Source organism: Eubalaena glacialis, chromosome 7, assembly GCF_028564815.1.
Source record: "Eubalaena glacialis isolate mEubGla1 chromosome 7, mEubGla1.1.hap2.+ XY, whole genome shotgun sequence".
NCBI lineage: Eukaryota > Metazoa > Chordata > Mammalia > Artiodactyla > Balaenidae > Eubalaena > Eubalaena glacialis.
In genome coordinates, this window is record NC_083722.1 from 108,039,437 (window position 1) to 108,056,787 (window position 17,351).

The 17,351-nt window shown below is 46.6% G+C and overlaps 1 protein-coding gene across 11 annotated transcripts in view; it reads left to right on the top strand.

The window, feature by feature from the left end:
- Window positions 1–17,351, top strand: part of TSEN2 (tRNA splicing endonuclease subunit 2) — a 45,074-nt gene that overhangs the window by 7,179 nt on the left and 20,544 nt on the right. For 10 of the 11 annotated variants that reach the window (XM_061197290.1, XM_061197288.1, XM_061197289.1 and 7 more), the window contains exons 3-7: window positions 355–436; window positions 4,477–4,513; window positions 9,503–10,028; window positions 11,181–11,258; window positions 17,120–17,170. In XM_061197290.1, coding sequence (XP_061053273.1) covers window positions 355–436; window positions 4,477–4,513; window positions 9,503–10,028; window positions 11,181–11,258; window positions 17,120–17,170 — 774 coding nt within the window. The remainder of the gene's footprint in view (window positions 1–354; window positions 437–4,476; window positions 4,514–9,502; window positions 10,029–11,180; window positions 11,259–17,119; window positions 17,171–17,351) is intronic. The other variant, XM_061197287.1, reaches the window with a different exon arrangement.

Genomic DNA, 17,351 nt, shown 5'->3' on the forward strand with positions numbered 1-17,351 from the left:
TTAACAGGAAGGAGAAGAGTAGTACTTCAGTTCTGCGTACAAGAGAATCCGAGAAGCTTTTTGTTCCTGGGGGACGCGGCTCCCGCTTTTAGGCCACTGCTCCTGATCTACGTGTGCAGAGGACATCCTGCCTCTGCCTGCCCTTCACCTTCAGCTTCCCAGCTCCCTTCAAACGATTGGAGAGAGAAAACGCTAAGGTGTTCACCAGTAATCGTGAATTATCTATAATCAGAGGGAAGATGTCAGGCTGTGAAAAATGCAGTGACTCTCTTGTTAACTCAAATAGTTATTCTCCCTCAGCTAAAAAATTGATAACTAAACCTGAACTAACTCTATTTTTTCTGTTCCCGGAAGGGTTATTTTGGAAAAGGTATCCTGTCCAGAAGCCGTCCAAACTTCACAATTTCAGATCCTAAGCTGGTTGCTAAATGGAAAGGTAAACTTGTGCAACATTCAGTTCTTTGGGCAAATTATCTTTTTCTTCATTTTTGGCTCTAACACCAGATTATACAGTAAAATTCTAGAGGAGAAGTAACGTGCCACTGGCAATTTTACTGGTAAAAATAGCAACTAGAATAATTCTAAGAAAGGTGAAAGGGTTCTTATGATGGGTGAAAATGTGTTTCGTCTAATTTCTGGAATTATCAAAAGTGTTATTTAGGCTTTTCTGTTGCTAAGCATTGCTCAGCAGAGTCCTGTGCGCGTGGAAGGTACTAGTAATTAAGTGCCTCCTCACCTGTATGCAAGGTGGGTTTTATATTTTATTTCTAGAATTGGAATTTACAACAATAACCATGACATTGATGTATTTGTTAAAACATACTAATGTATATGGTTCCCATTTGCTGTTCCTCTTTAATTTATAAATCTTTCATCTGGGTGTATTTTTCTAAGGGAGTCTCATGGTAATTACATAACCAATACCAGCAGGTTAAAACAGAATTAGAAAGGATTTTTAAAAACATTTTTTTGCAAGAAAAAATACAAATTAAAACTGCACTGAGATACCATTTCAGCAATCAGAGTGACAGAAATCAGAAAGTTTGACAATGTGCCCCATTGGTGAGCCCCTGAGAAACACTCTCACGCATTGCTGGTGGGAGTGAAGGTGGTATGGCCATTACGGAGGGGACTTAACTGTCTCGAAAAATCATATATACATTTACTCCCCGCCATCCTCCTCTCCCCCTAACCCCCGGTAACCTTAATATGCTTTCTGTGTCTTTGATTTTGCCCATTCTAAATATTTCATATAAGTGGAAACCTTTTGTGTCCTTCACCTAGGATAATTTTTTCAAGGTCTATCCATGCTGTAGCATTTATCAGAACTTTATCCTGAATACTATTCCATTGTATGATATACTTTGTTTTGTTTATCCATTTATCCAAAGATGGATATTTGGGCTGTTTCTACTTTTTGGCTGTTATGAATAGTGCTGCTGTGAGCATTCACATACAGGTTTCCATGTGGACATATGTTTTCATTTCTCTTCTGTGTATACCTAGGAGTGGACTTGCTGGATCATATGATAATTCATTTTAATTTTTTGAGGAACCACGAACTGTTTTCCATAACACCTGCGTCATTTTACATTCCCACCAGCAATGCGTAAGGTTTTCCAATTTTTCCACATCCTCACCAACACTTGTTATTTTCTGTTTTTGTTTTTGATGATAGCCATTTTAATGGGTGTGAAGTGGTAAAAGTTTTTCATTTTAATGAAGTCTAATTTATCGTTTTAATTTTTTTTTTCTTTTCATGTGCTTTTGGTGTCATACTAGGAAACCATTACCAAATCCAAGCTTGTGTAGATTTTCCCTGTGTTTTCTTCTAAGAGGTTAATAGTTTCAGCTCTTAAGTTTAGGTCTTTGATCTATTTTGATTTAATTTTTCTATGATGTAGGGTATGGGTCCAGCTTCATTGTTTTGCCTGTGGATATCCAGTTGCCCAATATATGCATTTACTTTTAACCCAGCAAATCCACTTCTGGGAATTTATCTTAAAGATACGCTGGCAAAAATATGAAAAGAAAGAGCCCAAGGCTATTCATTGCAACACTGTTTCTAATGTTAAAAGACTGGAAACAACCAAAATGTCCATGGAGGGTGGGGATCCCAGCTGAATGAACTGTAGACCATTCATATAATGACATGCTGTGGAGCTGAGGTAGGAATGGGCCATCACTAGGATATATTTCTAAGCAAAGAAAGCAAGGTAAAGGAAAGTATGCTATGGCTTATCTAGGGGGAGGGGAATATAAATATATTTTTGAAATGTAAAGAAGGATAAAATCATAGTTTTTTTTAATGCCTATGGTCGAGGGATGGAACAGGATGGAGAGAGAGGTGAGACTATAGATTTGACCTTGGAACCTTGTAAATGTATTACGTGACAACAAGGTGGTGTAGCCACAGAGGAAGCTATTTTGAGTGACTTTAAAACATGGGAATTTGACTGTTCAGTCCTAATGGGATAGACTTTGTATCTCCTGCCACAGTGTTGTTTAACAAACCACCCCAAAATTCAGTGGCTTTCAACAGCAAGCAAATTGCTCATTTGAGTTTCCGGGTTTGCTGGGTCGGTCCACTGATCTAGGCTGGATGTGCTCGTCCGTCTGGTTAGTTATGGGTCCACTGGCTGCACTATTAGAAGTCCAGTGATGGATGTAGCTGGACTCACTGGTGTCTGGTCGTCTGTTGGGTGGCTGTCAGCCGGTCTGGGATGGCGTCAAGCGGGATGAGGCGGGGAGGGTACCAGGTATGTCGTCCTCCACAGGCCAGCCCGGGCATGTTCTCATGGTGACTGTGGATGTACTGAACCATTTGGAGATGAAGTGATATGAGGGATCTGTTTCAACATAATCTGGGGGCCAGGGGAGTGGGCAGAAGAACAGGTGGAGCACCATTGGCCATGAGTTAATTTAAAGCTGAGTGATGGGAACATGGGAATTTATTATACTGTTCTCTCTACTTTTGTATGTTTTCAATTTTTTCATAGAGTTTTTAAAAGGGAGAAAAAAAGTAGAGCAAGTAGCATAACGACCCTGCCTGTCCCCATCACCCGGCTTCAGCAGTTACTAATATTTGGCCCCCCAAAAAATAGAAAGTTTTCAAATAGTGTAATGGTCTTAACAGTTGAGAATCTTTTCCTGATCTATGTAGTAACTAAGTTTTAAGTAGGGTAGAAATTTGAAAGAAATGAATTTAGGCCAAGGAAACAGAGATTAAGGTTGTGGGCTGCCCTCAGGAAGTAGATCTCAAATGTCCATTGCAACATTTTGGCTTCAACCTCATCTTCTACCCCCTCTCCACCCACCCTCTTCTACTCATTGGTACCACGGCCACCTTGGGCTGCTGGCCGATGTGTGAAACTGCCATGCGTTTGCCATCCCCAGCCTTTGTGCATGGTGTCCTCTGCCTTTTTCCCCTGGTCCGCCTGGCGAACTCTTACTCATCCTTCAGAGCCCCACTCAATTACTCCTTCTCCTTTATGTTTTTTCCTAACCCTTCCAGGTAAAGTAAGCCAGTGCCTTTACAATACGTACTGTCTTTGCTCAAGAAGGGTTAGAATCAGCTTGGGTTAGAATCAGTCATGTCTGGTCCGTCTCCCCACCTAGAGTGTGAGTATCTCAAGGAGAGGGGATTTGCTTTATTACTTCTGTATAGCTTGTGCTTGGCACATGGCAGGCTGTCAGTAAAACGTGCTAAATTGTAGCTTGTTGTTAAATTACCAGAGGAGGGAGGTCTCCTTAGGTCAAATTACTAAGGAGATAATAGGCGTCTGTGGACTCACCTCCCTAGGATTTTAAAGCCGAACATCATCAATTCCAGGCCTTTAGAGCACCAGAGAGGAAGCCGAGTATGGAAAAGGAAAGATGAGCTGCCCAAAGGCAGGGTCAGGGAGGACCAGGACAGAAACCCACACTGTTAGTGACCTGGTCAACATTTTAAGCGGAAAGACTCTTCCAGCCAGATGCCCAGAGCTGGAACTAGAGCCTGGAACTCCCAAACCCACATCCAGAGCTAACACCGCCATGAGATCTACTTCAACATCCCTTTTCTTAGGCGCATGTGAGCAGCTGTCACAGAAGATGCTTGATGGAACACGGAGAACGGGGGTAAAGTGTGTAACTTTAGGGCTTCGGTACTCTCGCCTAGAAGTTGAGAGCCTGAGCATTCGGAGGTGGCAGAGTTTCCCCTTCCATGCTGTCGCTGCTTAGCTGGAGTGTTGAGAAGGATTCCGAGGTCACATCTAAGCCCAGCAAGAGCCCTGACGGGTCAGCAGCGCCTGCCAGGGCGTGGGTGCAGGGAGTGATGGTGTGTAAAGCACCTGTTTGGCTGCTTGGACAGGATTCATCAACCTTCTAGGTGTGAGATTTTGTGAATCTTGAAATTCTTTGTCTTTTCTAGGTTGTCAGTGTTTTCCCCCTTAAGGAAAATTTGTCTAAACTAATAGAACTTCTTTGTTGTTGCAGATATGAAGACAGACATGCCTGTAATCACGTCAAAAAAGTAAGTCTTGGTGGACTTTGACCTTGGGCAAAATTATGGTTTAAATCAGATCTGTTTTCAGGTAGCCTTTTCTGGTGTGGTTGTCCACACCTTTTTTGTGTGTGTGTGGTAGTAGTAGTAGGTGTGTCCTTGAAAATTTTGTCTGAATTTAATGTGGATCAAATCATATTTGAATTGTACTAAGTTTATTTTTTAAAATAATCCTAAGCCAAAACCTTTGCCAGTTAAATTCCTTCCAAAATATGAACGCTAATCCTGTAATGTATGTTGTCTGTAAGCACTAAGGTACTTAGGTTTGGAGCTGGCCTCCTGCGCTGTGTGGGCGTAAACAGCCCTGTCCTTCATCGCTCCACACTTGCGAGGTTAGAGAAAGCCGCTTTCCCAGAGGCTCTCACACAGACCACCCACACAGCCACGATCCTTCCTTCCTCTAGGCTTTTGTTTATGCTGTTCGCGTTTCCCAGAACACTTCTCCCTAACCTACCAGACACGCGTGCTGCTGGCTATTCCTGCACGTCCAGCCTACGTGCCAGTTTCCTGGAGCGTCTGCGCGCCGCCCTTTCCTCTGCTGCCCCCGCAGAATCTGCCTTGGCGCCTGTCGCTGTGCCTTACATCACACACTGGGCTTAGACTGTCAGTTGTCAGAGGGCAGGGACCATGCCTGGTTCCCCTCTGCAGCCCCACACCCAGCGCTCCCTTGGTAGGATTTTGTTGAGTAAATGTTCCTCATTCTAAACGCTCGTCATCCCGGCGGGACAGCTCAAGTTGCAACTCTTCCATGTAGCCTTCTGAAACCACTCAAGCCTACAGTGGTTCTTCATCTTGCTTCTGGCACGTACTGGCAGAATCTGACAGCTCCTTTTCATGCTCTGAAACCCCACGGCCAGGGAGTGCCCGAGAGGCAGTGGCACCTGGGAGATCTCAGGGGCTGCTCTGGCCATAGCCACAGGCTGGGGACGGCGTGAGGCCTGAGAAGACCTGGCCGAGCCCCCATTCCACTGGGGACTGCAGTGTAGACAGGCTGCTGCAACCAACACTAGGATGCAGAAACAGCAGAAGCCCGTCCCTCAGAACCGCATCCTAATCGGGCTGGCAGGACAGATGACATGGCAGCAAGCCTGTTTGAATATGTGAGGTTCTTGGTGGGGGGGACTGCCGCCCCCCATCTGAAGGTCATCCCTCAGGTAAGCTCTGTAGAATGTGCAACATTCCAGGAATTTTATTGACCCTTGCATCAGTTTCCTAGGGCTGCTGTAACAAAGTACCACAGACTTGGCGATTTTTTGTTTTTGTTTTTGTTTTTTTTGGCTGCGTCAGGTCTTAGTTGCGGCAGGCGGGATCTTTGGTTGTGGTGCGCGGGCTTCTCTCTAGTTGTGGCACGTGGGCTCCAGAGCACGTGGGCTCTGTAGTTGCGGCACGTGGGCTCTGTAGTTGCGGCACGGGCTCAGTAGTTGCAGCGTGCAGTCTCAGTTGCGCCACAGTACGTGGGATCTTAGTTCCCCGACCAGGGATCGAGCAGGCATCCCCTGCATTGCCAGATGGATTCTTAACCACTGGACCACTAGGGAAGCCCCAAACTTGGCAATTTAAGAGAACAGAAATTTATTCTCATGGTTCTGGAGGCCAGAGGTCCCAAATCTTCCATTTGCAGCGAACATCCTTCTGTTTGCAGGATGTTCGCTGCAAATGGAAGAGGTGTGTTTGAAGGCAGAGGCACCTGAGAAGCTGAGCCGTATTCAGATAGCCCCGCTCGGTGTTCCTGGGGCCCCGGCACGAGTCTGCATCACCCGACCCTTGGCTGCTTCTCATCGCAGCTACCACCTCCTCCTGCTCTCCCCTTATGTTTTCCAACTTTTAGGTTTTACTCTTCTCTTCCTGCTGCTTCTCCAGCAGTGTTCAGGGTTAATCACAGCAGGACGTTTTAAGGCATTGCCAGCCAATGAGAGGACACCTTCTGCTCTGTGCCCCATTGCCGTGTGTCGATCACAGGCTGAGTCAGAGGCTTTCTTCCACAGGCTTTAGCAGCCGCTGTTGCATTAAGCTTCCATAAACAAACATCTGAGGTCATTAGAGGCGGGAAAGCGGTGTGATCCCGGCATTCGGCAGAAGAGCAGAAGGTGTCAGATGCTGAGTGGCTTAGCTGAGAATCACGGAAGAGCCAGCTCCGGAACCCAGACCTGGTACAGTGCTCGACCCACACGGCTGCCCCTGCTCCCAAAGAGCGATTCATTAAGGTGTACGTTTCCATCCATTAAAATGTCATTTGTATTTTTAAATGTAATAGGTATTGAGTCAAAATGATTTTATTTTTCAAGTCTCCCCGAAAAATCCCACAGTCATAAAGTAACAAATATTTACTGAACACTTATTATGTGCTGAGCACTTCACGTCTCATCTCCTTTCATCCTTGCACAGCCCCCTGAGGCAGGTACAGTTATCCCCGAGCCTTGGAGGGGAGGGCACGTAGCTGGTACGAGAACCTCATGCTCACAGTGAGGGCTTGAACTCACATCTGCCTTGACCGCTCTGCTGCTAAGAGCTGAGCAGGGACCTGTGTGCATGTGCACGCTCGCACTCTCTCTCTCAGTTCCACGTCTCCTGCTCAAAGTGGGAACTGTTGAACCTTTAATGCTGTGGTTCTTTCACATATTTTAAATCAGGGAATTTGATGAAAGTGGTGGATCCCTTCCCCAGGAAAATACACATGACACGAAAATTTGTGTTCAGACACAGGAGATTCATAGACCCATGAAGGCTTTAGCCAGTGTTACAGGTGACATGAAGAGCATAGATCCTTTTAGATCTCTCATATGAAAGTCCTTCTAACTGCACATGAGAGAGGCTGTACCTTTCATACAGGAGAGGAGACACCCTGCTGCTCTCTGGGCAGCTACGTTTTAGGCTGATTATAAAAAGGAGCACATAACGTGATCCTTTTGAGGTAATAGTTACTATTATCTCCATCTTAGGGGTGGGGAAACGGGCACAGAGCAGTTAAGTCATTGGCTTTGTCACTCAGTTATGAGGGACAGAGTCAGGGCTGAACACAAAACGTGCAGGACCAGAGTCCATGTGTGTAATCACTGCACCATCCTGCCTTGTAGGTGTAGAGCAGCCTTGCCAGGTCTTAATCTTTACGTCTAAGATACAGTCCCCAGTGTATAGGGCTGCATGCTTATCCCCGTGTAGGATAAGCAGGGTGTGGACAGCTTGGAGATTGTTCTGATGAATCAGGGTTAATTAGCCACAGATCTCTTTTTTAAAAACAGCAGAATGGGACTTCCCTGGTGGCGCAGTGGTTAAGAATCCGCCTGCCAAGGCAGGGGACACGGGTTCAAGCCCTGGTCCGGGAAGATCCCACATGCCGCAGAGCAACTAAGCCCGTGTGCCGCAACTACTGAGCCTGTGCTCTATAGCCCATGAGCTACAACTACTGAAGCCCACGTGCCACATCTACTGAAGCCCACGTGCCACATCTACTGCAGCCCGCACACCTAGAGCCCGTGCTTGGTAACAAGAGAGGCCACCGCAATGAGAAGCCCACGCACTGCAATGAAGAGCAGCCCCCGCTCACTGCAACTAGAGAAAGCCCGCGTGCAGCAACGAAGACCCAACGTAGCCAAAAATAAATAAATAAGATAAATTTATTAAAAAACCCAGAAGCCAGCTTCCTTGCTTCACTGTGTGTAATTATCAGTTTATAGACTATGACGTATCCCATCATCCATACGCAGGCAGGATACTCAAGGTGAAGAGAAAAGTGACATCTGTCTTCCCACAAGCCACGTGTCTTTGATGCTTTGCAGACTGATTGCTGTAGGTGGAGGCGAAAAGTGCTTGAGTTTTGCAATGTCTTTCGCCTTTGCGGATCAGATTCCACACACGTGTGGCGTCTTATATCACATGAGGCATCCCAGCAGTCTTGTCAGGTGTTGACGCTGCTTCAATAGGCAGAATCCTTTTGTCTTGCCTGTAACTTTTTGTAACTTGGGAAGTGTTCAGGGCTTGCCTTCAAGTTTAAGAAACTAAGCATGTATTTTCTCATTAAAATATACTTTGAAAATTATGGAAAAAAGGGCCATTTTTTATTAAGATGCTTGGGTGTATGTAACTGTAATCATTTCTTTCCATACACGGTGGAGACATTAGTAAGTACTGTGAAAAATGTTTATTAAAATTCTCATTTTGCTTTCCAATACTAAACAAAGACTTTTTGCTATGACTGAGATACATATCTGAAAACATGATATCCAAAATTGAAAATAATGCAAAACAAACCCTGACAAAGGATGGCCATTTTCTCTTTAAATTTACCTAAATCATTTGGTCCACCAGTTTTAAATTACATAAATTTTCACGCTTTGTTAAACTGGGGTCATTTTTTTTCAAATTAAGCAAATTAGATGAAGCTGTGTAATAAAAACAAAAAGTAATAGGGCTTCCCTGGTAGCGCAGTGGTTAAGAATCCGCCTGCCAAGGCAGCGGACATGGGTTTGGGCCCTTGTCTGGGAAGATCCCACATGCTGCGGAGCAACAAAGCCCGCGCGCCACAACTACTGAGCCCGCATGCCTGGAGCCCGTGAGCCACAACTACTGAGCCCGCATGCCTGGAGCCCGTGAGCCACAACTACTGAGCCCGCACACCTAGAGCCCGTGCTCCGCAACAAGAGAAGCCACTGCAATGAGAAGCCTGCACACCACAATGAACAGTAGCCCCCGCTCGCCACAACTAGAGAAAGCCCACGTGCAGCAACGAAGACCCAACACAGGCAAAGATAAATAAATAAAACAAAAATTAAAAAAGTAGTAGATAATTATTGCAGAGCAGTTAGAAAATGCAAAAAAGTATAAAGAAAACAACCTATAGCCCATCATTGAGAAGAACTATGGACACTTTGGCATACTGCCTTCCCATCTTTTTCACACATTCCGCTGTCTTTTAAATATTGAAATTTAAGTGTTGTTACTAACAGAATTTCTACTTGGCAGGTATCAGCGTAGCGTGGAATGGGCCACAAACCTCATGCGAAGACAAGGCCAGGATGAGAGCACAGTGCGTAGACTCCTTGAGGATTACACGAAGCCCCTTCAGCATCTTTGTCTGCAAAGGAATGAAGAGGTCCAGTTGTGCAATGAGCTGAACTCTGAAATGGTTTCCAAAACGGAAGGCACAGAAGATAGAGAGAAACTTTCTGCCACGAATGGGGTTGCAGGAAAGTCGCGTGATCTGGAGGATCCCAGCAAGCGATCAGACCGCCTGCAGGAGGGCTCCAGGCCTGACCCGATACCTACCCACGGCTCGGGTGAACACGTGGCGGAGGTCACCGCTCCTCTGCCCCACGTCCACTGCGGCAAACAAGATGCTCTCCTCCCGCCCTCTGGCGCTCAGCCCGGGGACAGCAGCCAACGAGCGGGTCTGGTCCCGGCCAGAGAGAGAGGGCCTGAGCACCACTACGTGCTGGTGGAGGAAGTCGTGTGTGACGTGAGTGAGAAGGAAGACGCCCCAGGTGGGGACGTAAGTAGAAGGAGAGAGATCACCTCCTCCAGAGCCATCTGTGTCTGGCCCAGAGGAGATGCTGGCCAACAGGGACGTCCCTTACTCGGAACCAGTAGCAGTCCCGTGTTCAGCACCCGGGACATGTGAGAGCTGGTGCAGGACCCACACTGCAGACCCTCCAAGGGCACCAGCCAGCCCTGGGTCCCAGCCCTGAGGGCTCAGTAGTCGTGAGGGCTGTTTCAACTGAAACTTCAAAGTCTGTGAATAGCTTAACTTTAAAAAATATATGAATATATATATATAATATTTAAATAACATATATCTGTAATACATAACATATAAAGTAAAGCAGGTCCAGTAACATTCTCTCCCTTGCCAGGGAGAAGAAGAAGTGCAACGGTAGTTAGGCAGTCTTGAGTGTAGCGGTAGGCAGGGGCTCAGGTGAGGCGGGCAGCTCTCATAGGAGGAGCCTGGGGCGCAGAACTAGATCCACTTCATTAAGGGACCTGCAAGATAATTGCCCCAGCATCATCTGTAGCAGCTAAAAGTGAAAAACAGTCTAATCGTTAAATAGCATGAGAAACACCCGTTTGAAGAAATATCTCGCCTTTAGAGTGGAGTTTATGAAGTCTCATTAAGAACCTAGGCATATGCTTGTGAGGTGCAGTTGGGTGAAAAAAAGCAACACATAAAACTGACCAACAAAATGATCACAACTGCAGGAAAAGTTCATGGGCGATAAAAGAAAGGAACTAAGTCAAAATGTTAATACAGTTGACCCTTGAACAACATGGGTTTGAATGTGGGTCCCCTTATGAAAGAGGACTTTTTTCAGTAGTAAATACTGTACTGCTGCACGACCTGCGGTTGGTTGAATCTGCAGATAGGAAGGAACGCGGACGTGGAGGGCCAGAGCTGGCTGTGAGTTACATGCAGACCTTTGACTGCCCAGAGGGTCAGCACCCCAGCCCCCCTGTTGTTCAAGGGTCAGCTGTAGTAGAAAAACGAAAACTTATTTTTCTACGTAAATAAATTATTTTTTAACAGAATTAATCCAACAAATGTGAATCTGGGAAATTTAGAAGAAAACGTTCGTTTTAAAATGCACCCTCCTCCAGGTAACATGTAGTGCTTCCATTTGTTCTGTATGTATTTTATTTTTCTCTTCAGTTGTCGCCAAAAAAGAGACTGATATGCAGAAGAAATCCATTTAGGATCTTTGAGTACTTGCAGCTCAGCCTGGAAGAGGTATGTTCCCAGCATGTCGTCTTCTTAGCTGTCGGTCTCTGGGCCCAGGCAACGCCGTATAGATGAGTCCACCTCAAAATGCAGTTCTGTGTGCGGTTCAGTACTGAGGTCGCCGCAGGCAGAGTCCACAGTCGGCCTGCCTGCATTTCACTCCTCTGCCTTCATTTCATTGATTCTAAGATGTCCATTTGGGGGGGGCCTGCCCCGTATCATCCCACAGAGGTTTCAGGGGGGTTGTCTGAGCACTTCTTTTCACATCAAGGTTTCAGATTGTCCAAATATTGTGTTACTAATTTTTACCAGGTTCTAAAAAACATACAGGTTTATTGAGACACAGAGTACATACCATACCATTCATTCATTTAAAGTGTGTAGTGGTTTTTAGCATATTCATGGGGTTTCACCAGCTTTTCACAGGCTTCGATGCATGCCCCGAGTCATGTAGTGACTGCTAATTACGTAAATGGATTCTAGGTATTTCCTTCTGCAGAATTACTAACACGTGTTCCCTTTACTGCATTCTCAAAAGTTGCTGCAAGTGGCTTTCTAAACCTGCCTCATATTTTTCGTCTGATTTGGGGTTCCTCTGTCCTGTGTTCACGCGGCCATCAGTGCCCCCTTTTTTGCTTATGTCTGTACTGTACCCAGATTTGATGACAGCGCCCCTTCCTCTGTCTCCTGTCCTTGGCTGTGCCCTTCTGCAGGGGTGCTCCTGCCTGTCTGGAGGCTCCTGCAGCATCTAGCTCAGTGCTTGGCATATCTGTTGGTCTCAGGCAGTACTTGTTGAAAGCATCCATGCTGGTCGTTTCATAGATGTGTTCACAGAGAAGTGATTGTGTCTCCGTATTCTCTTCACTTGCTAGTCTGTGCTTCCTTCTTTGCAGTGAGGCCAGCGGTACAAAGAACAGGCTCTCAGAGCAGGAGAGGATGTTGGGATTTATTTACTTCATCTACTCACTTTAAAATGAGACAGCTTAGTCTACTGTTGAACACAGCAGCCACTAGCCGCATGTGACTGTTTAATTAAAATTGTGCAAAATTAAAAATTCTTTTCTCGGTTGTGCCAGCCACGTTTCAGACGCTCAGCAGGCACACGTGGCTACTCTGTTGGACAGCGCTGGGGACACCATCCTCTAGGTCCCTGACCTCTGTGAGCCTCAGATTTCTGCTCTGTAAGATGAGGGTGATGTAACACCTTGTTCATAATATGTTCTGGAATTAAATAGTGCACATGATGGCTTCAGCACTGTGCCTGGTGTATCGTAGATGCTCAGTAAGCATTGTGCCTGCTGTTTCTGTCATTACCATCATTATTAGGTCACTTGTAAAAACTATTTAGTGGCTGCTTGGAACTCTTGCAATCAGTGTTGAGCAGGGACTGCCTATGTGCCAGGCACTGGGCTGAGTCCTAACAGTACAGAGATAAGCAGAAGTGGCTCTGGTCCTAAGACAGCCACAGATTGCAGTTCAGTGTGATGGGCACCGTGCGGTGCGTGGGCTGTGCCAGTGCTGCTCCTCTTGTACCCCACGTCTGACATCTGTGAGGCGCTTGATAATTATTTGTTAAATGGATGTGTACAAGGTGGGATGGGCACAGAAACTGGTGGGGTCCAAAGGGATGCGAGCCACCTGGAAAGACTTTACAGGGTTGGTGGTACCTGCAGGTGTTAAAGGGTAGATAGGGGATTGCCATGTGGACACGGGGGACGGCAGGCCCTTGCATGCAGCGTGGTCCCAGAAGCGGCCGCCCAGGAGGGGAGATCACGGAGGGCGCGTCTACGAGTAGGGGGTCTGACCTGGTCCTGGTGGCACCGGGGCACTGCAGGCGGCTGTGCAGGGGAGTGGCAGGGACCAGAGCTGGCATCCGAGTGAGGGCAGGCTGGAGGGCTGAGCCGTCAGGAGGCAGCCAGCCTCTCAGCTGTAGGGGCGGCAGCAGCGGGCGGAGGGCGAGGCTTCGGTGTCAGAAGCTGGGGGCTGAGCCTCACTGTTCCAGGCGGTGACCAGCTGGTGCTTTTCACTGACTCCATTGCTCCCTCTTCCCGCACACCCGCTGAAGAAATGCCACAGTGATGGGAGACAGGAGATGAGGTGGTTCTCATTCTTGGAGGCCGCTCGCTTCCTGAGAACATTCCAGAGACATGTTGCAGAAGTTTCCAGGGAGCATGCAGTTAAACCCGGCTCCGCTTCCCAGTTCTGTTTTGGCAGGTTTCCTTGGATGAATCACCCGTGTTTGGTGGCACCACCCGTACAGTGTAACATGTTTCCATAAATGTCCCTCAGGAACACGGGCAGCCCTGCTGTGGTGATTCAAAGCGGTTCTTAGGTTTTGAGAATGGTAACACCGAGCTGACTTAGAGATCTGTCTCTGAGACCTGTTTTTCATGTTAACGCTTCAGGCCCTGACCAGATTTAGTGACAAGACGCTAAAACCATCATTAAGCTCATCCGTCCATCTTATTAGTACTCTCAAAGTAAAAACTTACTCATGAGATCTCGAGGGGCTAGTCTCCAGCCTCCACAGACCTCCCTGGTCTACTGATGACTTAATTCTAAATAAAGCCAACTGCATTGGATTAAGATCCTCCCTATCTATAATAAGTGCCTAAGAGCAGCTTGCATAGGTTCATAAAAGCCATTTTAGGCCAATTAAAAACGAGGCTTTGGTTTCATCAGTTCTTAGGGAAATGTGTGTTCGCTAATAATGGAAAGTTTCTGAAGAACTTAGATTCTGATGGATACCAGGAGGTCACCTCTTCCTAGGCAAGGACTGGATTGAACCTTTCCCAGCTACAGTATCTTTTTAGAAAGGCAGGGAAACGAAATGAATTGAGCAGTTAGGTGCTTTGCATGCTTTTTTTTTGCGGGGGGGTGGAGGGGGGCTGTGCCTTGCAGTTTGTGGGATCTCAGTTCCCCGACCAGGGATTGAACCTGGGCCACAGCAGTGAAAGCAGCTCCTAACCACTGGACCACCAGGGAACTCCCAGCATGGTCTTTAAGTCTTAATGAAATCTAACCTCATTAAATCTTTAAGAAGACTTGATCATCCCCATTTTCTAGATGAGGTGGGAGGGTTTAAGTGATACTTCCAAGCTGTTAATGAGATTTCAGCCCAGGTCTGCTTATCTCAGAGTATCTTCCTGTTCTACCACTGTGAACCCAGAAGGGAAAGTTGAGGGAAAACGAAAGGGAAAGCAGGACTTGGCGTTTTGAGGAACCACCTTTTCTTTTCTGTTGCACCTTTTGGCCACCATCTGTGTCCGTCTGAAAAAGCAGTGTTTGTGTTAATAAGTAGTGGGCCACAGGAGAGCAGGGGGCAGGCTGTCACCAGTAGCTAAAGGAGAAGCAGGGCAGTGTCCACCCTGAGGAAACGGAGCTGAGAGACCTGCCCTGGGCGGCCTGGCCACATGCTCCAGACCGTGGGCGGGATCCACACCTGTTTCTTTATTCTTTCAGCACACGCATTGAGCCCCTTCTCGGTCAAGGGCACAGCAGGCAGAGTTTCTGTCTCACAGAGTTTGCGTTCTAGCTGGAGAGACACACCTAAGAAAGATACTTTCAGGCAAACATAAATGCTCTGAGGAAGTCGATCTGGATGGGGTCACGCAAACTGGGTGGTCGGGGAGGAGCTCTCTGAGGAGTGACCTTTGACTCCGGGTGTGGGAGCAGCAGTTACAAAGGCGAAGGCAGGACTGAGCTCAGTGTGTCCGGGGACGGAAGTGAAGCGACCGTCTAGGGAGAGCGCTGGGCGAGTGCCACGAGGCGCCTGGGAGCCAGGGGCCTTCACGTGCTGAGAAGGTAGCTCGGGCTGCCCTAGGGGACGGGCTGCGGGGCCAGAGCACAGAGGCCTTTGCAGAAGTCCAGGTGGGAGGCAGTGGCGGCCAGGATCAGGGCGCTGGACCCAGAGAAGCAGGCCCGGCAGGTAACCACCTGCATCTTCAGAGAAGCTCTCGATTTGGACCTGGGTAGAACTAAAGTAGTTCTCAGGGACTTCCCTGGTGGCGCAGTGGTTAAGAATCCGCCTGCCAATGCAGGGGACACGGGTTCGAGCCCTGGTCCGGGAAGATCCCACATGCCGCGGAACAACTAAGCCCGTGTGCCACAACTACTGAGTCTGCGCTCTAGAGCCCCCGAGCCACAACTGCTGAAGCCCGCGCGCCTAGAGCCTGTGCTCCACAACAAGAGAAGCCACCGCAATGAGAAGCCCGCGCACCGCGACGAAGAATAGCCCCTTTCACCACAACTAGAGAAAAGCCCGCGTGCAGCAACGAAGACCCAACACAGCCAAAAATCAATCAATCAATAAAATTTAATAAATAAATAAATAAAGTAGTCCTCAAAGCATTGTACTCTTAAAAATTATTGAAGGACCCCAAGGAGCATTTTTACGTGGATTATATCTGTCAGTGTTTACCAAATTATAAATTAAAATGAAAACTTAAATATGTGTTTATTAACTCATTTTAAAATAATAAACCCACTATACATTAACATAAATAATATTTTTATTAAAAATAACTGTATTGTTTCAAAACAAAACAAATCCAGTGAAAAGAATGGCATTGTTTTTCATTTTTGCAAAGACTTTAAGGTCTGGCGTAAGAGAAGTCCCCTGGATTCTCACATCTGCTGCTGCGCTCAGGCTGTTGTGGTGTCACGTGTCTTGGAGCCTCTGCGGAGAATGAGTATGAACAAGGCCAATAATGCCTTGATCTCACAAAATGGTTTTGACTTTGAGAGCTCCTGCAAGGGTCATGGGGACCCCAGGATCCCCAGACTGACCACACTTCGAGGACCACTGCTGTAAAGAGAAATGTCATCAGGTGGCCAGGAGAGGATGACGGTGGGGTGGATTGGGGCAATTCCTGAGGGTCAGGAAGGTGTTTCCTTAGCAGGACCTTGTCGCTGCTTAAAAGCCCTGCACCTTCACAGCCAGTGCTCTCTTGAGTCCTGAGCCCTGGGCGGGGAGGGAAAAAGCCATCAGCACCACTGTGGTGGGACAGAAGCCTGAGGGCTCAGGGCAGGGACCTCCTTCCTGCTGCCACCTGCACCAGAGGGCCCTCCAGGATACCTGAAATCTCATCTTCCATCCTCATGTTAAAAAAGAAAGTAGCATTTAGAGCCACCGTTTCTTCGTCACTGACTGCTACAGACCAGTCTCACCTGAGCTGTTCAGGCGTGAACGCAGATCCTAATCCTCTTCTACGGGCAGAGCCAACACCGGGGCCTGTTTGCTGTTGTCAGTGCTTGGCATCGTCTTGTTTTTGTCAGAAAGTTATTTTTGTTTCCACGTCAGTGTGATTTTACTCAACTGGGCCCGACCTTGTCTGCCATTCCTCTTGCCTCCCTATGTGAGTGAAACATGGTGCCTTTTAATGAAGTTAATGGAAAGATGGGGTTTACTCGATCGGAAATCACTTTACAGCAAGAGTGACCAAGAAACTCATTTGGTTTACACAAACCAAGTCTACGTTGCCCACTTTCCACAATTTTCTACTTATTTTTTTCTATAAATTCTTTTCTCAGTTTAGTAAGGTTATTTGACAGAGGAAAATCCAATGAGCAAAGGTTTCTATTGTTTTTGCTATTTACGTCGTTTTTCAGTTTAGCTGTGTGGTTTTTATAAAGAAAAAGTACATGGAAAATTTCATAGAAATGTTTTGTACTGACTCTAAACCATTTTATGACATTCATATTTTAATCCTTGAAATTTGAATGAACTATTTATGTTTAAAAATATGTGACCATTTGGATGGTGATACAGACATTAATTTGTATTTAAGGCAAAGAGAAATCAGTCTGTAAAATAATTTCTCAACGTGGAACAGTTTCTGATGAGCATTTTCTGCTTGCCCTGTTTTTAGGCCTTCTTCCTGGTCTATGCTCTGGGATGTCTAAGTATTTACTATGAGAAGGTAAGATGTTTTATTCAGACACAGTCCACTTAAAATTTCCCTGATGTTAAAAGCAGGTTGTAGTAATTTCCATATTGCTTTAATACAAATGTGTCCACTTCCACTGGATAAAATTGGAATTGAATTTTTTCTCTAAGTTTAGGCTTTGGGTCCTGAATTGGGATTGTTCAGGCAAAAGCCA